The sequence below is a fragment of the Triticum urartu genome, chromosome 6A (assembly GCF_056163025.1).
Source record: "Triticum urartu cultivar PI428250 chromosome 6A, HENAU_Tu73, whole genome shotgun sequence".
In the NCBI taxonomy this organism is placed as follows: Eukaryota; Viridiplantae; Streptophyta; class Magnoliopsida; order Poales; family Poaceae; genus Triticum; species Triticum urartu.
This window is the reverse complement of record NC_141878.1, coordinates 509,386,798-509,402,450: the sequence shown is the minus strand read 5'-3', so window position 1 is coordinate 509,402,450 and position 15,653 is coordinate 509,386,798. Positions and strand designations below refer to the sequence as shown.

Below are 15,653 nucleotides of genomic sequence, written 5' to 3'. Positions count from 1 at the left end.
AGGAGTTTGTAAGGGCAAGGAGATCGCCTACTTCGTGAAGATCTACCCAAGTGAGGCAAGTCCTTCACGGGCGATGACCATGGTGGGACTAACAAGGTTGCTTCTTCGTGGGTGGAGCCCTCTGTGGACTCGTGCAACTATTACTCTTCGTGGGTTGAAGTCTCCATCAACGTGGACGTACGATAGCACCACCTATCGAAACCACGCCAAAAATCTCCGTGTCTAAATTGTGTTTGCCTTCTCCAAACCCTTCCCTTTACCTTCATATGCAATGTTTTACTTTCCGCTCCTACACTCTTAGAATTGCATGTGTAGGCTGATTGCTTGACTTGTGCTAAGTTGCTAAAATCCGCCAAGACTTAAAATTGGGAAAAGGCTAGAATTTTATTTGGTCAAGTTTTCTAATCACCCCCCTCTAGACCTACTTTCGACCCTACACTAATTTAACCTTCAACAAGAACCAGATGTAGTCAAATTCGATTCAACTAAAGTAGGAGAAACATACAGCCGCCAGCCACCTTTATGCAAAACTAGTTGCATGTTTGTCGGTGGAACCGGTCTCATGAACATGGTCATGTAAGGTCGGTCTGGGCCGCTTCATCCAACAATATCGCCGAATCAAAATAAGACATTGGTGGTAATCAGTATGACGATCACCGCCCGCAACTCTTTGTGTTCTACTCGTGCATATCATCTACGCATAGACCTCGCTCGGATGCCACTATTGGGAAACATAGCATGCAATTTCAAAAAAAATCCTATGCCCATGCCAGATCTATCTATGAGATGCCACTACTAGGAAAAGGGCTATAGATGGAATTGACACTAATGGCGCACCAGACATGTGGTGCGCCATTACTATATACTAATGGCGCACCATGTGTTGGTGCGCCATTAGTGTCCAAATACTAATGGCGCACCACATCCACGGTGCGCCATTAGTAATTTTTTTTTAATTTTTTCAAAACTACTAATGGCGCACCGTGGGAGTGGCGCGCCATTACTAGTTGAACTAGTAATGGCGCACCATGCCACGGTGCGCCATTAGTAACTTGGCCACCACTTCCACCGAATGCACCCCCCCCCTTGGACCGCCTTTTCAGTTTAAAAAAAATAAAAAATGATGGAAATGTCAAAAAAATAAAAGAAAATAAGTTTCCCATGTGATATGTGGTCTAGTTGTTGTGAAAATTTACAAATATGAATTTCGACTTTATTTGTGAAATCTCTCGAGAATTTGTAAAATGGGCATAACTTTTGCGTACGAACTCGGATGAAAAAGTTTTTTATATGAAAAATCATCTACTTGAAAAGTTACATCTGAATTTAATCGGGGAAACCCCGTTAAACATTTTCAAAATCCTCAAAAACCTAACAGAAAAAAAGATACGTGGCTTTTAAGATCTGGAGAGGCAAAAAAATTCAAACTTACTAATGGCGCACCTACCCATGGTGTGCCATTACTATCTTCCCGCCTTCAAAATTCAAAATAAGTCAAAAAAAGTTACTAATGGCGCACCTGCCCATGGTGCGCCATTAGTATCTTCCTGCCTTCAAAATTCAAAATAAATCAAAAAAAATAAAAAAAGTTAGTAATGGCGCACCTGCCCGCGGTGCGCCATTACTATGCCGTATATATGGCTGGGCGTGGTCCTCTCCTCCTTACCTATTCATTATTCTCCTCCACTCCACCTCTCCTCCACTCCATCTCCTCCTCTCCTCCACTCCATCTTCCCTTCTCTCCTCCACCATACTACCCTCCTCCTCTCCGGCGACCTCCTCCTCCTCTCCGGCGACCTCCTCCTCCTCTCCGGCGACCTCCTCCTCCTTCCTCCTCTCCTCCCCTCCCCTCCCCTCCCCTCACGGTTTCTCCTCCCTCCTCTCCGGTGAGCTCCTCCTCCCTCCTCTCCTCCCATCCCCTCATGGTTTCTCCTTCCTCCTCTCCAATGCTCCGGTGAACTCCTCTCCGGCGACCTCCTCCTCCTCCTCTCTGGCGAACTCCTCCTCCTCTCCAGCAATGTAGGCAAGCGCCTCTCCGGTGACCTCCTCCTCCTCCTCTCCGGCGAACTCCTCTCTGGCGAACTCCTCTCCGGCAAAAGAACACGGCAAAAGAACGTACAAGATCCAAAAACAGGAACAAAATTTGAAATAATATCGTGCCAAAAAACAAGCAAAAAAAGAGCAAAAAATGGGTAAAAAAAATCACGATCCAGATCCAAATTCAAAATTCAAAAATAGCAATGGCGCACGGTGGGGGTTAGACGGTGCGCCATTACTATTTTCCCGCCTTCAAAGTTCAAAAATACTAATGGCGCACCAGTGGCCTATACTAATGGCGCACCAGTGGCCTATACTAATGGCGCACCGTGGCCTATACTAATGGCGCACCAGTGATGCGCCATTAGTAAAAAATACTAGTGGCGTGATACTAATGGCGCACCAGTGATGCGCCATTAGTAGGCAAAACTGGTGCGCCATTAGTAGCCCTTTTCCTAGTAGTGTGCATAGCAACAATAGGGGGAGAGTGTGTCCACATACTCTCATAGACCAAAAGCGGAAGTGTTTGACAACACGGTTGATGTAGTCGAACTTCTTCTAGCTGACTGATCAAGTACCGAATGTACGACACCTCCGAGTTCTGCACACGTTCGGCGCGATGACGTCCCTCGCCTTCTTGATTCAGCAAGGTGTTGAGGAAGTAGATGAGTTCCATCAGCACGACGGTGTGGTGACGGTGATGGTGAAGTGATTCTTGCAGGGCTTTGCCTAAGCACCGCAAAACTATGACCGGGGTGTAAACAGTGGAGGGGGGCGCCGCACACGGCTAACGATTGTTGTTGTGTGTTCTAGGCACCCCCTCCCCACATATATATAGGTGGGAGGGGGAGGGGAGCAGCCTTGGGACGCCCCTAGTAGGAGGAATCCTACTTGGGGTCCTCTCCCAATTCGGCCTCCCCCCTTCCTTATTCCTGGAGGGGGGAAAAGGGAAGAGGGAAGGAAGGAAGGAAAGGGGGCCGAACCCCCTCTTCCTTCTCCAATTTGGCCTCCTGCCTAAAAGGGGGAGACACCCCTTGTGGGTTGGTGTGCTCCCCTCTTATGGCCATTATGGCCCATATCTTTCCCCCAGGGGTTCCGGTAACACCCCCCGGTACTCCAATAAATACCTGATACTATCTGGAACACGTCCGGTGTCCGAATACTATCATCCTATATATCAATCTTTACCTCTCAGCCATTTCGAGACTCCTCATCATGTCCGTGATCTCATTCGAGACTCTGAACAACATTCGCTCACCAAATCACATAACTCATATAATACTAAATCGTCATCGAACGTTAAGCGTGCGGACCCTACGGGTTCGAGAACTATGTAGACATGACCGAGACACTTCTCCGGTCAATAACCAATAGCGGAACCTCGATGCTCATATTGGCTGCTACATATTCTACGAAGATCTTTATCATTCAAACTGTTATGACAACATACGTTATTCCCTTTGACATCGGTATGTTATAACTTGCCCGAGATTCAATCGTCAGTATCTTCATACCTAGTTCAAATTCACTACCGGCAAGTCTCTTGACTCGTTCCTTATACATCATCCCACAACTAACTCATTAGGCACTTTGCTTGCAAGGCTTCTTATGATGTGCATTAACGAGAGGGCCCAGAGATACCTCTCCAATACTCGGAGTGACAAATCCTAATCTCGATATATGCCAACCCAACAAACACCTTAGGATATACCTGTAGAGCATCTTTATAGTCACCTAGTTACGTTGTGACGTTTGATAGCACACAAAGTATTCCTCTGGTATCCGGGAGTTGCGTAATCTCATAGTCGAAGGCATATGTGTTTGACATGAAGAAAGCAATAGCAATAAAACTAAACGATCAATATGCTAAGCTAACAGATGGGTCATGTCCATCACATCATTCTCCTAATGATATGATCCCGTTATTAAATGACAACTCATGTCCATGGTTAGGAAACCTTAACCATCTTTGATCAACGAGCTAGTCAAGTAGAGGCTCACTAGGGACACAGTGTTTGTCTATGTATTCACACATGTATTAAGGTCTCCGATCAATACAATTCTAGAATGAATAACATTTATCATGAATAAGGAAATATAAAATAACAACTTTATTATTGCCTCTAGGGCATATTTCCTTCAGCAACTACATGGACTAGGTCCGTAACTTGAGGATTAACCTCATTGCTGCATAGAAGAATTATGTCCTTGATGCACCGCTAGGTGACAGACCTGCTACAAGAGCTGATGCAGACGCTGTGAACGTTTGGTAGGCTTGATCTGATGACTACTCGATAGTTCAGTGTGCCATGCTTTATGGCTTGGAACCGAGACTTCAGAAGTGTTTTGAACGCCACGGAGCATATGAGATGTTCCAAGAGCATATTTCAAGGTAATGCCCGGGTTGAGATATATGAAGTCTCCAACAAGTTCTTGAGCTGTAAGATAAAGGAGAATAATTCTGTCAGTGAACACATACTCAGGATGTCTGGGTACCACAACCACTTGACTCAGCTGGCAATTGATATTCCCGTTGAGAGTGTTATTGATAGAGTTCTTCAGTCACTGCCACCAAGCTACAAGGCTTTGTGATGAACTATAATATGCAAGGTATGATGAAAATGATTCCCGAGCTCTTCGCAATGCTGAAATCAGCGAAGGTAGAAATCAAGAAAGAGCATTAAGTGTTGACGGTTAACAAGACCACCCGTTTTAAGCAAAGGGGAAAGGGAAGGAAAGGGAACTTCAAGAAGAATGGCAAGCAAGTTGCCACTCCCATGAAAAAGCCCAAAGCTGGACCCATGCCTGAAACTGAGTGTTTCTACTACAAGAGAAATGGTCATTGGAAGCGGAACTGCCCCAAGTATTTGGAAGATAAGAAGGATGGCAAAGTGAACAAAGGTTTATTTGATATACAAGTTATTGATGTGTACCTTACTAATGCTCGTAGTAGCGCCTGGGTATTTGATACTGGTTCAGTTACTCATATTTGTAACTCAAAAAAGGAGCTGCGGAATAAATGAAGATTGGCTAAGGACGAGGTGACGATGCGCGTCGGAAATGGTTCCAAGGTTGACATGATCGTCGTCGACATGCTACCTCTACATCTACCTTCGGGATTAGTTTTAGACCTTAGTAATTGTTATTTGGTGCCAGCGTTGAGCATGAGCATTATATCTGGATCTTGTTTATTGTGAGACGGTTATTCATTTAAGACAGTGAATAATGGTTGTTCTATTTATATGAGTAACATCTTTTACGGTCTTGCACCCTTAGTGAATGGTATATTCTTGTTGAATCTCGATCATAGTCATACACATATTCATAATATTGATGCCAAAAGATGCAAAGTTGATAATGATAGTGCAACATACTTGTGGCACAGTCGTTTAGGTCATATTGGTGTAAAGCGCATGAAGAAACTCCATGCGGATGGACTTTTGGAATCACTTGATTATGAATCATTTGATACTTGTGAACCATGACTCATGGGTAAGATGACTAAAACTCTATCTCCGAAACAATGGAGTGAGCTAATGACTTTTTGTAAATAATACATACCAACGTATGCGGCCCAATGAGTGTTGAAGCACGTGGTGGGTATCGTTATTTTTCGAATCATCACAGATGATTTGAGTAGGTATGGGTATATCTATTTAATGAAACACAAGTCTGAAATATTTGAAAAGTTCAAAGAAATTCAGGGTGAAGTGGAGAATCATCGTAACAAGAAAATGACGTTTCTATGATCTGATCGTGGAGGTGAATATTTGAGTTACGAGTTTGGCCTTGATTTAAGACAATGTGGAATTGTTTCACAACTCACACCACCTGGTACACCACAATGTAATGGTGTGTCCAAACATCTTAACCATATTTTATTAGATATGGTGTGTTCTATGATGTCTCTTACAGATTTGCCTTTATCATTTCGGGGTTATGCATTAGAGACAACCACATTCACATTAAATAGGGCACCATCTAAATCCGTTGAGACGACATTGTATGAACTATGGTTTGGCAAGAAACCTAAGCTATCGTTTCTTAAAGTTTGGGGATGTGATGCTTATGTCAAAAGGCTTCATCCAGATAAGCTTGAACCCAAAGCGGAGAAGTGCCTCTTCATAGGATACCTTAAAGAAACTATTGGGTACACCTTCTACCACAGATCCGAAGGCAAGATCTTTGTTTCTAAAAATGGATAATTTCTAGAGAAGGAGTTTCTCTTGAAAGAAGTGAGTGAGAGGAAAGTAGAACTTGATGAGGTAATTGTACCTTTTCTCGAATTGGAAAGTAACACATCAGAGAAAACTGTTCCCATGATGCCTACACCAACAAGAGATGAAGCAAATGATGATCATGAAACTTCAGATCAAGTTACTACTGAACTTCGTAGGTCAACCAAAACACATAATGCACCAGAGTGGTACGGTAATCCTATCCTGGAAGTCATGTTGTTAGACAACGAAGAACCTATGAACTATGAAGAAGCTATTATGAGCCCAGATTGCGGCAAATGGCTTGAGGCCATGGAATTTGAGATAGGATCCATGTATGAGAACAAAGTGTGGACTTTGGTGGACTTGCCCGATGATCGCAAGCCATTGAAAATAAATGGATCTTCAATAGGAAGATAGACGCTGATGGTAATATCACTATCTACAAAGCTTGACTTGTCGCAAAAGGTTTTCGACAAGTTCAAGGGGTTGACTACGATGAGACTTTCTCACCCGTAGCGATGCTCAAGTCTGTCAGAATCATGTTAGCAATTGCCTCATTTTATGATTATGAAATCTGGCAAATGGACATCAAAACCGAATTCCTTAATGGGTTTCTTAAAGCAGAGTTGTATATGATGCAACCAGAAGGTTTTGTCGATCCTAAGGGTGCTAACAAAATGTGCAAGCTCCAATGATCCATCTATGGACCGGTGCAAGTATCTTGGAGTTGGAATATACACTTTTATGAGGTGATCAAAGCATTTGGTTTTATACAGACTTAGGGTGAAGCCTGTATTTACAAGAAAGTGAGTGGGAGCTCTGTAGCATTTCTAAGATTATATGTGGATGACATATTGCTGATTGGAAATGATATAGAATTTCTGGATAAGATAATGAAGGAAATATGCCCTAGAGGCAATAATAAAGTTATTAGTTATTTCCTTATTTCATGATAAATGTTTATTATTCATGCTAGAATTGTATTAACCGGAAACATAATACATGTGTGAATACATAGACAAACAGAGTGTCACTAGTATGCCTCTAGTCGACTAGCTCGTTGATCAAATATGGTTAAGTTTACTAACCATAGACATGAGTTGTCATTTGATTAACGAGATCACATCATTAGGAGAATGATGTGATTGACTTGACCCATTCCATTAGCTTAGCACTTGATCGTTTAGTTTTTGTTGCTATTGCTTTCTTCATGACTTATACATGTTCCTATGACTATGAGATTATGCAACTCCCGTTTACCGGAGGAACACTTTGTGTGCCACCAAACGTCACAACGTAACTGGGTGATTATAAAGGTGCTCTACAGGTGTCTCCAAAGGTACTTGTTGGGTTGGCGTATTTCGAGATTAGGATTTGTCACTCCGATTGTCGGAGAGGTATCTCTGGGCCCACTCGGTAATGCACATCACTATAAGCCTTGCAAGCATTGCAACTAATGAGTTAGTTGCGGGATGATGTATTACGGAACGAGTAAAGAGACTTGCCGGTAACCAGATTGAACTAGGTATTGAGATACCGATGATCGAATCTCGGGCAAGTAACATACCGATGACAAAGGGAACAACGTATGTTGTTATGCGGTCTGACCAATAAAGATCTTCATAGAATATGTAGGAGCCAATATGGGCATCCAGGTCCCGCTATTGGTTATTGACCAGAGAGGTGTCTCAGTCATGTCTACATAGTTCTCGAACCCATAGGGTCCGCACGCTTAACGTTCGTTGACGATATAGTACTATGTGAGTTATGTATGTTGGTGACCGAATGTTGTTCGGAGTTTTGGATGAGATCACAGATATGACGAGGAACTCCGGAATGGTCCGGAGATAAAGTTTGATATATGGGATAGTAGTGTTTGATCTCCGGAAGGGTTCCGGAATTCACCGGAAGGGGTTCCGGATGTTTCCCGAAATGTTTGGGCACGAGAACACTTTATCTGGGCCAAAGGGGAAAGCCCACGAGGCTTTTGGAAAGTGCAAAAGGAAGTTTTGCGGAGACCAGAGGCTAGACGCCGGGAACCCTGGTGTCTAGGGGGTAGACGCCGGGAACCCTGGCGTCTAGCCCTGGAGTCCGAGAAGGACTCTTGCCTTTCGGGTGAAACCGACTTTGAGGAGGCTTTTACTCCAAGTGACCCCAGGGCTCAACATATAAATAGAGGGGTAGGGCTAGCACCAAAGACATATCAAGAAACACCAAGCCATGTGTTGGCAACCCCGTCCCTTCTAGTTTATCCTCCGTCATAGTTTTCGTAGTGCTTAGGCGAAGCCCTGCGGAGATTGTTCTTCACCAACACCGTCACCACGCCGTCGTGCTGCCGGAACTCATCTACTACTTCGCCCCTCTTGCTGGATCGAGAAGGCGAGGACGTCACCGAGCCGAACGTGTGCAGAACTCGGAGGTGCCGTGCTTTCGGTACTTGGATCGGTCGGACGTGAAGACGTACGACTACATCAACCACGTTGATATAACGCTTCCGTGAACGGTCTACGAGGGTACGTAGACAACACTCTCCCCTCTCGTTGCTATGCATCACCATGATCTTGCGTGTGCGTAGGAATTTTTTTTGAAATTACTACATTCCCCAACAGTGGCATCCGAGCCTAGGTTTTATGCGTTGATGTTGTGCACGAGTAGAACACAAGTGAGTTGTGGGCGATATAATTCATACTGCTTACCAGCATGTCACACTTTGGTTCGGCAGTATTGTTGGATGAAGCGGCCCGGACCGACATTACGCGTACGCTTACGCGAGACTGGTTCTACCGACGTGCTTTGCACACAGGTGGCTGGCGGGTGTCAGTTTCTCCAACTTTAGTTGAATCGAGTGTGGCTACGCCCGGTCCTTGCGAAGGTTAAAACAACACCAACTTGAAAAACTATCGTTGTGGTTTTGATGCGTAGGTAAGAACGGTTCTTGCTAAGCCCGTAGCAGCCACGTAAAACTTGCAACAACAAAGTAGAGGACGTCTAACTTGTTTTTGCAGGGTATGTTGTGATGTGATATGGTCAAGACGTGATGAGATATAAGTTGTTGTATGAGATGATCATGTTTTGTAACCGAGTTATCGGCAACTGGCAGGAGCCATATGGTTGTCGCTTTATTGTATGCAATGCAATCGCCCTGTAATGCTTTACTTTATCACTAAGCGGTAGCGATAGTCGTAGAAGCATAAGATTGGCGAGACGACAACGATGCTAGGATGGTGATCAAGGTGTCGCGCCGGTGACGATGGTGATCATGACGGTGCTTCGGAGATGGAGATCACAAGCACAAGATGATGATGGCCATATCATACCACTTAGATTGATTGCATGTGATGTTTATCTTTTATGCATCTTATCTTTCTTTGTTTGACGGTAGCATTATAAGATGATCTCTCACTAAATTTCAAGATAAAAGTGTTCTCCCTGAGTATGCACCATTGCCAAAGTTCATCGTGCCCAGACACCACGTGATGATCGGGTGTGATAAGCTCTACGTCCATCTACAACGGGTGCAAGCTAGTTTTGCACAAGTAGAATACTCAGGTTAAACTTGACGAGCCTAGCATATGCAGATATGGCCTCGGAACACTGAGACTGAAAGGTCGAGCGTGAATCATATAGTAGATATGATCAACATAATAATGTTCACCATTGAAAGCTATTCCATTTCACGTGATGATCGGTTATGGTTTAGTTGATTTGGATCACGTGATCACTTAGATGATTAGAGGGATGTCTATCTAAGTGGGAGTTCTTAAGTAATATGATTAATTGAACTTTAATTTATCATGAACTTAGTCCTGGTAGTATTAGCATATCTATGTTGTAGATCAATAGCTCGCGATGTTGCTCCCCATTTAATTTTTATATGTTCCTAGAGAAAAATTATGTTGAAAAATGTTAGTAGCAATGACGCGGATTGGATCCGTGATCTGAGGATTATCCTCATTGCTGCATAGAAGAATTATGTCTTTGATGCACCGCTAGGTGACTGACCTCTTGCAAGAGCAGATGCAGACGTACTGAACGTTTGGCTAGCTCAATATGATGACTACTTGATAGTTTAGTGCACCATGCTTAACGTCTTAGAATCGGGACTTCAAAGGCGTTTTTAACGTCATGGAACATATGAGATGTTCCAGGAGTTGAAGTTAATATTTTTTTGAGAAAATGCAGAAGGTTTGCGTTTCGTTGCATTGAAGAGGAAGGGGGTTCAGTTACATCCTCCTAGGAGGCAATTATACAGAGTGAGGGTGCTGCAATTAATGTACATCCCAGGTTTGGGGAATGAGGGCACGCAGGCCCAACGCGCCGGCTCTGGCCCAAAGGGTCGCCTCCTCCTTGATTTTATCCATTAGCGTAGATATAGAAGGGCTGGCTCTGTCGAAGACGCAGTCGTTCCGATGCTTCCACAGCATCCAAGGAATGAGTAGGGTCACCGAGGCGAGGCCCTTGCGCATAGGCTTGGGCGTGTGCTGCCGCACGGAGAGCCACCAGGTGTTGGTTGATGGCTCGCCATCAGGTGGATTGCAGGGAACCCTTAGCCAGCTCAGGATTTCATACCATACCTGCCGGGAGAACAGGCAGGCGAGGAGGAGATGCTGGAGGGTCTCCGGCGCCTGGTCACAGAGTGGGTAGCACGCGGGGTGCTGCAAGTCGCGACGGGCAAGGCGGTCAGCGATCCAACACTGGTCTAAGTGGGCGAGCCAATGGAAGAAGCGTACCCATGGCAGCGCCCAGCATTTCCAAGTTAGCTTCCAAGCATCACATGCGGTGGATCCGTGGAACGTGGCAAGGTAGGCGGACTACGCGGAGTAGGTGCCATTGGAGCTCCACTTCCAGAGTAGATGATCTGGCTCGGCGGAGAGCATTGTGTGCTCAATCATGTGCCATAATTGCAGGTACTCGCCGATCTCTTGAATCCCAATGGTGCCCTGTATGTCGCGCGCCCAACTGTTGGCCTGAAGGCCATCCACCACCGTCCGCAGCTTGCGGCGTCTCTTGGGGATGCAAGAGTATAACACCGGCGCGATCTCGCTGATGGAGCGTCCGTCAATCCAGCGGTCTTCCCAGAACAAGGTGAGCTGGCCGTTGCCTATCTGCATGGTGGTCGAGGCAAAGAAAAAGGCACCCTCGTCGGCGGAGAACTGCAGGTCAAGACCGCTCCAAGCCCTGGCACTGTCGGTGCGGCTTAGCCACAACCAACGTGTGCGGAGGGCGAGGCCTGTGCGCTCGAGGTCATGGACACCAAGTCCTCCAAGCGAGATCGGCCATGCGACACGCTGCCAGTTGACATGGCAGTGGCCGCCATTGGCTTCGGCGCGTCCGGCCCAAAGGAACCCCCTCTGTATCTTCTCCAGCGCCTTGATGATCCGCTTCGGTGGTGCTAGCACGAGCAGCTAGTGGATGGGGATGGCGCTGAGTACGGCCTTGACAAAAGCAAGGCGGCCAGCCTTGTTCATGAGGCACGCCTTCCAGGTAGGCAGCATGCCAGCAGTTTTGTCAACCACGGCTTGGAGCAGGGCAGCGGATGGGCGCTTGATCGTGAGCGGGATGCCAAGATATGTTATAGGCAGGTCCACGATGGGGCAGCCAAGTGCGTCGATGATGGGCGCCACGTCGTCGGCGTCACAGCAGATGAGTGTGGTAGAGCTCTTCAAGAAGTTCACCTGGAGGCCCGACGCGCGTCCAAAGAGCTGCAGGACTCCTTTCACTGCCATGGTGTCGCCCTGGGTGGGGTGGCAAAATAGGATCACATCGTCCGCATATAGTGAGACGGCCGGGATCGGGCGCCGCGGGTGAAGCTGCTGCAAGATGCCTGTCTCGGTGGCTCGGCGAAGGATACGGCTAAGCATGTCGACCGCGAGGACAAATAGCTGGGGCGAGAGGGGATCGCCCTGTCGAAACCCGCAACGATGCCAAATGGTCGGGTCGGGCTTGCCGTTCAGGAGCACCTTGGTGCTGGCCGATGAAAGCAGAATGGCCAGCCAGTCCAGGAAGCAGTTCCCGAATCTGTATTGGCGCAATACCTCGAAGAGGAACGGCCAGCTGATCAAGTCGAAGGCCCATGCCAAGTCGAGCTTCGGCAGCAAGCGGGGGGCCTTGAGCTGATGGAGGAGGCGCGCGGACTGCTGGACAAGGACGAAGTTGTCATGGAACGAGCGTCCGGGGATGAACGCGTTCTGGTTTGCGCTGACGAGGGCATTGAGCTTGGGCGCGAGACACAGCGAGAGGACCTTCGTGAAGATCTAGGCGACGAGGTGGATGAGGCTTATCGGCCTGTAGTCTTCGAGACAGCGAGCATCCGCGCGCTTGGGCAGCAGCGTGAGGAGCGCCTGGTTAAGGCAGCTGAAACCACGGCCCCGGAGCGCGTAGAGCTGCTGGAACACGTCGATGAGGTCCTGCTTGACGATGGGCCAGCATGCGCGCAGGAAGTCAGCAGTGAAGCCGTCGGGGCCGGGAGCTTTGCGTGCGGGTAAGCGCTTGATGGCCTGCCAAATCTCCTCAGCGTCAAAAGGTGCATCGAGGTCGTCGAGGTTGGTAGGCGTGATGAGGGCGGGGAGGTCCAGAGTGCACTCCCGGGGCGCGGCGGTGCCAAGCAGAGCGTCGAAGTGCGCATAAGCTGCCGCGGCCATGTCCCCCTGGTCCGTGATGATTTCCTCGTCAACCATCAGGCTGTGCACCGTGTTCTTCTGCCGCCTGTATGAGCATTGCCGGTGGTAGAAGGATGTGTTGGCATCGCCGTCTTTGAGGTTCGCAAGGCGGGCGCGTTGGCGAGCGATGGATCGCTCCAGCGAAGCAAGGCCTAGGTAGGAGGCCTTGATCTGGCGACGCAGCCAGTCTTCGTGCGGGGACAAAGCTCTACTCTCCAAGGCAGTGTCAAGCCTGAGAAGAAGCTCGCGGGAGATCGCCAGCCTCAGGCGCACATTGCCCACGGTCCGCGATCTCCAGCTAGTGAGCTGGCGCGCGGTGGCCTGCATGCGCAACATGAATCGCCGGAATGGGTCCCCCACGTGGACGGAGTGCCATGCAGCCGCGACGACATCATGGAATCCGTCAAGGCGAATCTAGAAATCCTCGAAGTGGAAGTGTTGGTGTGGAGGCGCTATCGGAGAGCAATCCAGGAGCAGGGGGCTGTGGTCGGAGACGACGGAGGCGAGGCAGCGTAGGAAGCACGCGCTATGAAGCTCCTCCCAGTCTGTGGTGCAAAGCACCCGGTCGAGGTGGACAAGGGTCGGAGGCGACTGCTCATTCGACCAAGTGTAGCGTCTCCCGCTGAGGTACACTTCTTTGAGAGCTAGGTCGTTGAGCACGCGTCGAAAGCGACCCATCATGCGGCGGTTGACGTTCCCGTTGTTTTTGTCCTCGTCGTGATATATGAGGTTGAAGTCCCCGCACAACATCCACGGTCCGGGGCACTCGTCACGAATTTCGCGGAGCTCTTGCATGAAGGCAACTTTGTCGTCGTCAAGTTGGGGCCCGTAGACAATTGTGAGCCACCATGGAGTGCCGAATCTAGACGCGGTGGAGACCTTAGCAGACAAGGCTTTGGTAGTGAAAAGAGGATCGGTGATGGCCACCTCTCTACTCTTCCATGCCAACAGGATGCCGCCACGGGTCCCGTCCGCGGGCAAGTACACATAGTCGTCAAAATCCGAGCCAAGAGTCTCAAGGAAAACCGACAAGCAAACTAACTGCATCTTAGTTTCTTGGAAGTAGGCGATCGATGCATTGGTGGTTACAACAAGCGACTGAATGGCGGTGCGGCGAGCGCGCGGGTTGAGGCCGCGCACGTTCCAAGCCAAGACCTTGGGGGCATGATCCATGGAGTAGAGATCGACGAGCAGGCGCGCCGGCGTAGCTAGGCCCCGATCGGGCTGCCAGCGACCACCGTGGTGATCGGCGCAATGGCGGGGTCGGAGGGGAGCTCTCGGCCTATCAACGCGGCCATGGCCGAGAGGACAGCCATAGGGAGAGGCGTCGCAAAGAGCCCCTCATAAGTCTTCATCTCCGTGGCCGTGATCTTCTGGTCCAGCCCAACAATCCCAAGGGTGCGCAGGACATGGATTTGCGCACGTCTTTCGACGGTAGGTGGAGCAGCCGCCTTGCATGTCGAAGCCGAGGCAGATCTTCCACGTCGCGGGGCAAAGTTGGGCGGGCATCGCCGCTGACATTTCCCGGGAGTTGGAAGTGCGGCGTCGAGCTGCTTGGTGGCAGCAGCGAGGAAGTCGCCAAGGGTCCAGGTTGTCGTTGTAGTTGCGCCAGTGCGTGGACGTGTACGGCGCAGGGTCACCGGGGGCGAGGCGAAGCGCGTTGGAGTTCTCTCCATAGCGGGGCATGCAGCTTGGGCCGGGTGGGTGCATGCAGTCTGGGCCGGGTGGGCAGGTGGGCCGTCCAGGGGTGGCTGCGGCGTGGATGCGTTGTCCAGCGCAGCCTCTCCCTCGCGTGGGGCCGCAGGGGAGGGGTCCATGCTTGGCGCGCATGGCGCGGCCGCGGGAGACTCCAGAAGCCCTTCCTCGTGGTCGCATGGCGGGGCCTGCTTCGTGGCTTGGGCCGGTGGGCCAGTATGCGCTAGTGGAGCAGGGTCCGTGGACCGGTCATCGTGGGACAGCACTGCTGCGGGCGCTGACGGGGGCGAAACACCACTTTGCCCCGACAAAGGATCATCCTCGGGGGTGGGGATGGCGAATCGGGCACCTCACAGTCCAGCGACAAGTGGCCTGTGGGGCAGTCCTGGCCTGCGGGACTGTCAGGATTGGCCTGGGCCGGCAGAGCTTTTGCAAGGCATCGGTCCTGCTCGTGGGGCGACAGCAGCGGTGCATGGCTCTCAGCCAATGGGGGCTGGCCATCAGACGTCATCGGGCCCAGCAGCACAGGATCAGAGGACGGGCCAGCGGGCAGCGGTGCAGCCTTGGCGATCCTTGCCGCATCAGCAGCGCGCTTTTTCTTTCCACCGCGTCTCCCTCTTTTGGAAAGCCGACGAGAGCGTAGCTGGCTGCCTGCTGTGGGCCAGGGCTCCATCGTCCTTCCCTGGGTACGGGCATGCAGCGGCCTGGCTGTGTCCATACGACGACGTGGGGCGGGCCATCGGGCGCCGACGACGATCCCATCGGCGGCCACGGTGATCGGAGGCGCGCCAACTGATGGAGTCGATCGCCATGCCGTCCGCGCGGCCGTCGCGAGCGTCAGACGTGCGCCGTCGCTTGCGGCTACGGCGGCGGCCTCGGCCGCGACCAGACCCATCTCGGCGTGTCTCCTCATCGGCTTCGCCACCCGACGCATCATCACTAGGGCCGCCGTTGCCGACAGCAGTCGAGGCGGCAAGCGCAACGGCGCCATCGGTGACCATGATAGACACAGCGTAGCTCAGTGTGCGGATGGTCAGCGGCG

The 15,653-nt window shown here is 49.7% G+C and overlaps 1 protein-coding gene across 1 annotated transcript; it reads right to left on the bottom strand.

The window, feature by feature from the left end:
- Positions 1 to 13,330: 13,330 nt before the first annotated feature.
- Positions 13,331 to 14,089, bottom strand: LOC147965963 (uncharacterized). Its single transcript, XM_087530669.1, has one exon. The coding sequence runs from the start codon at positions 14,087 to 14,089 to the stop codon at positions 13,331 to 13,333; it is 759 nt and encodes a 252-aa protein (XP_087386795.1).
- Positions 14,090 to 15,653: the final 1,564 nt, after the last annotated feature.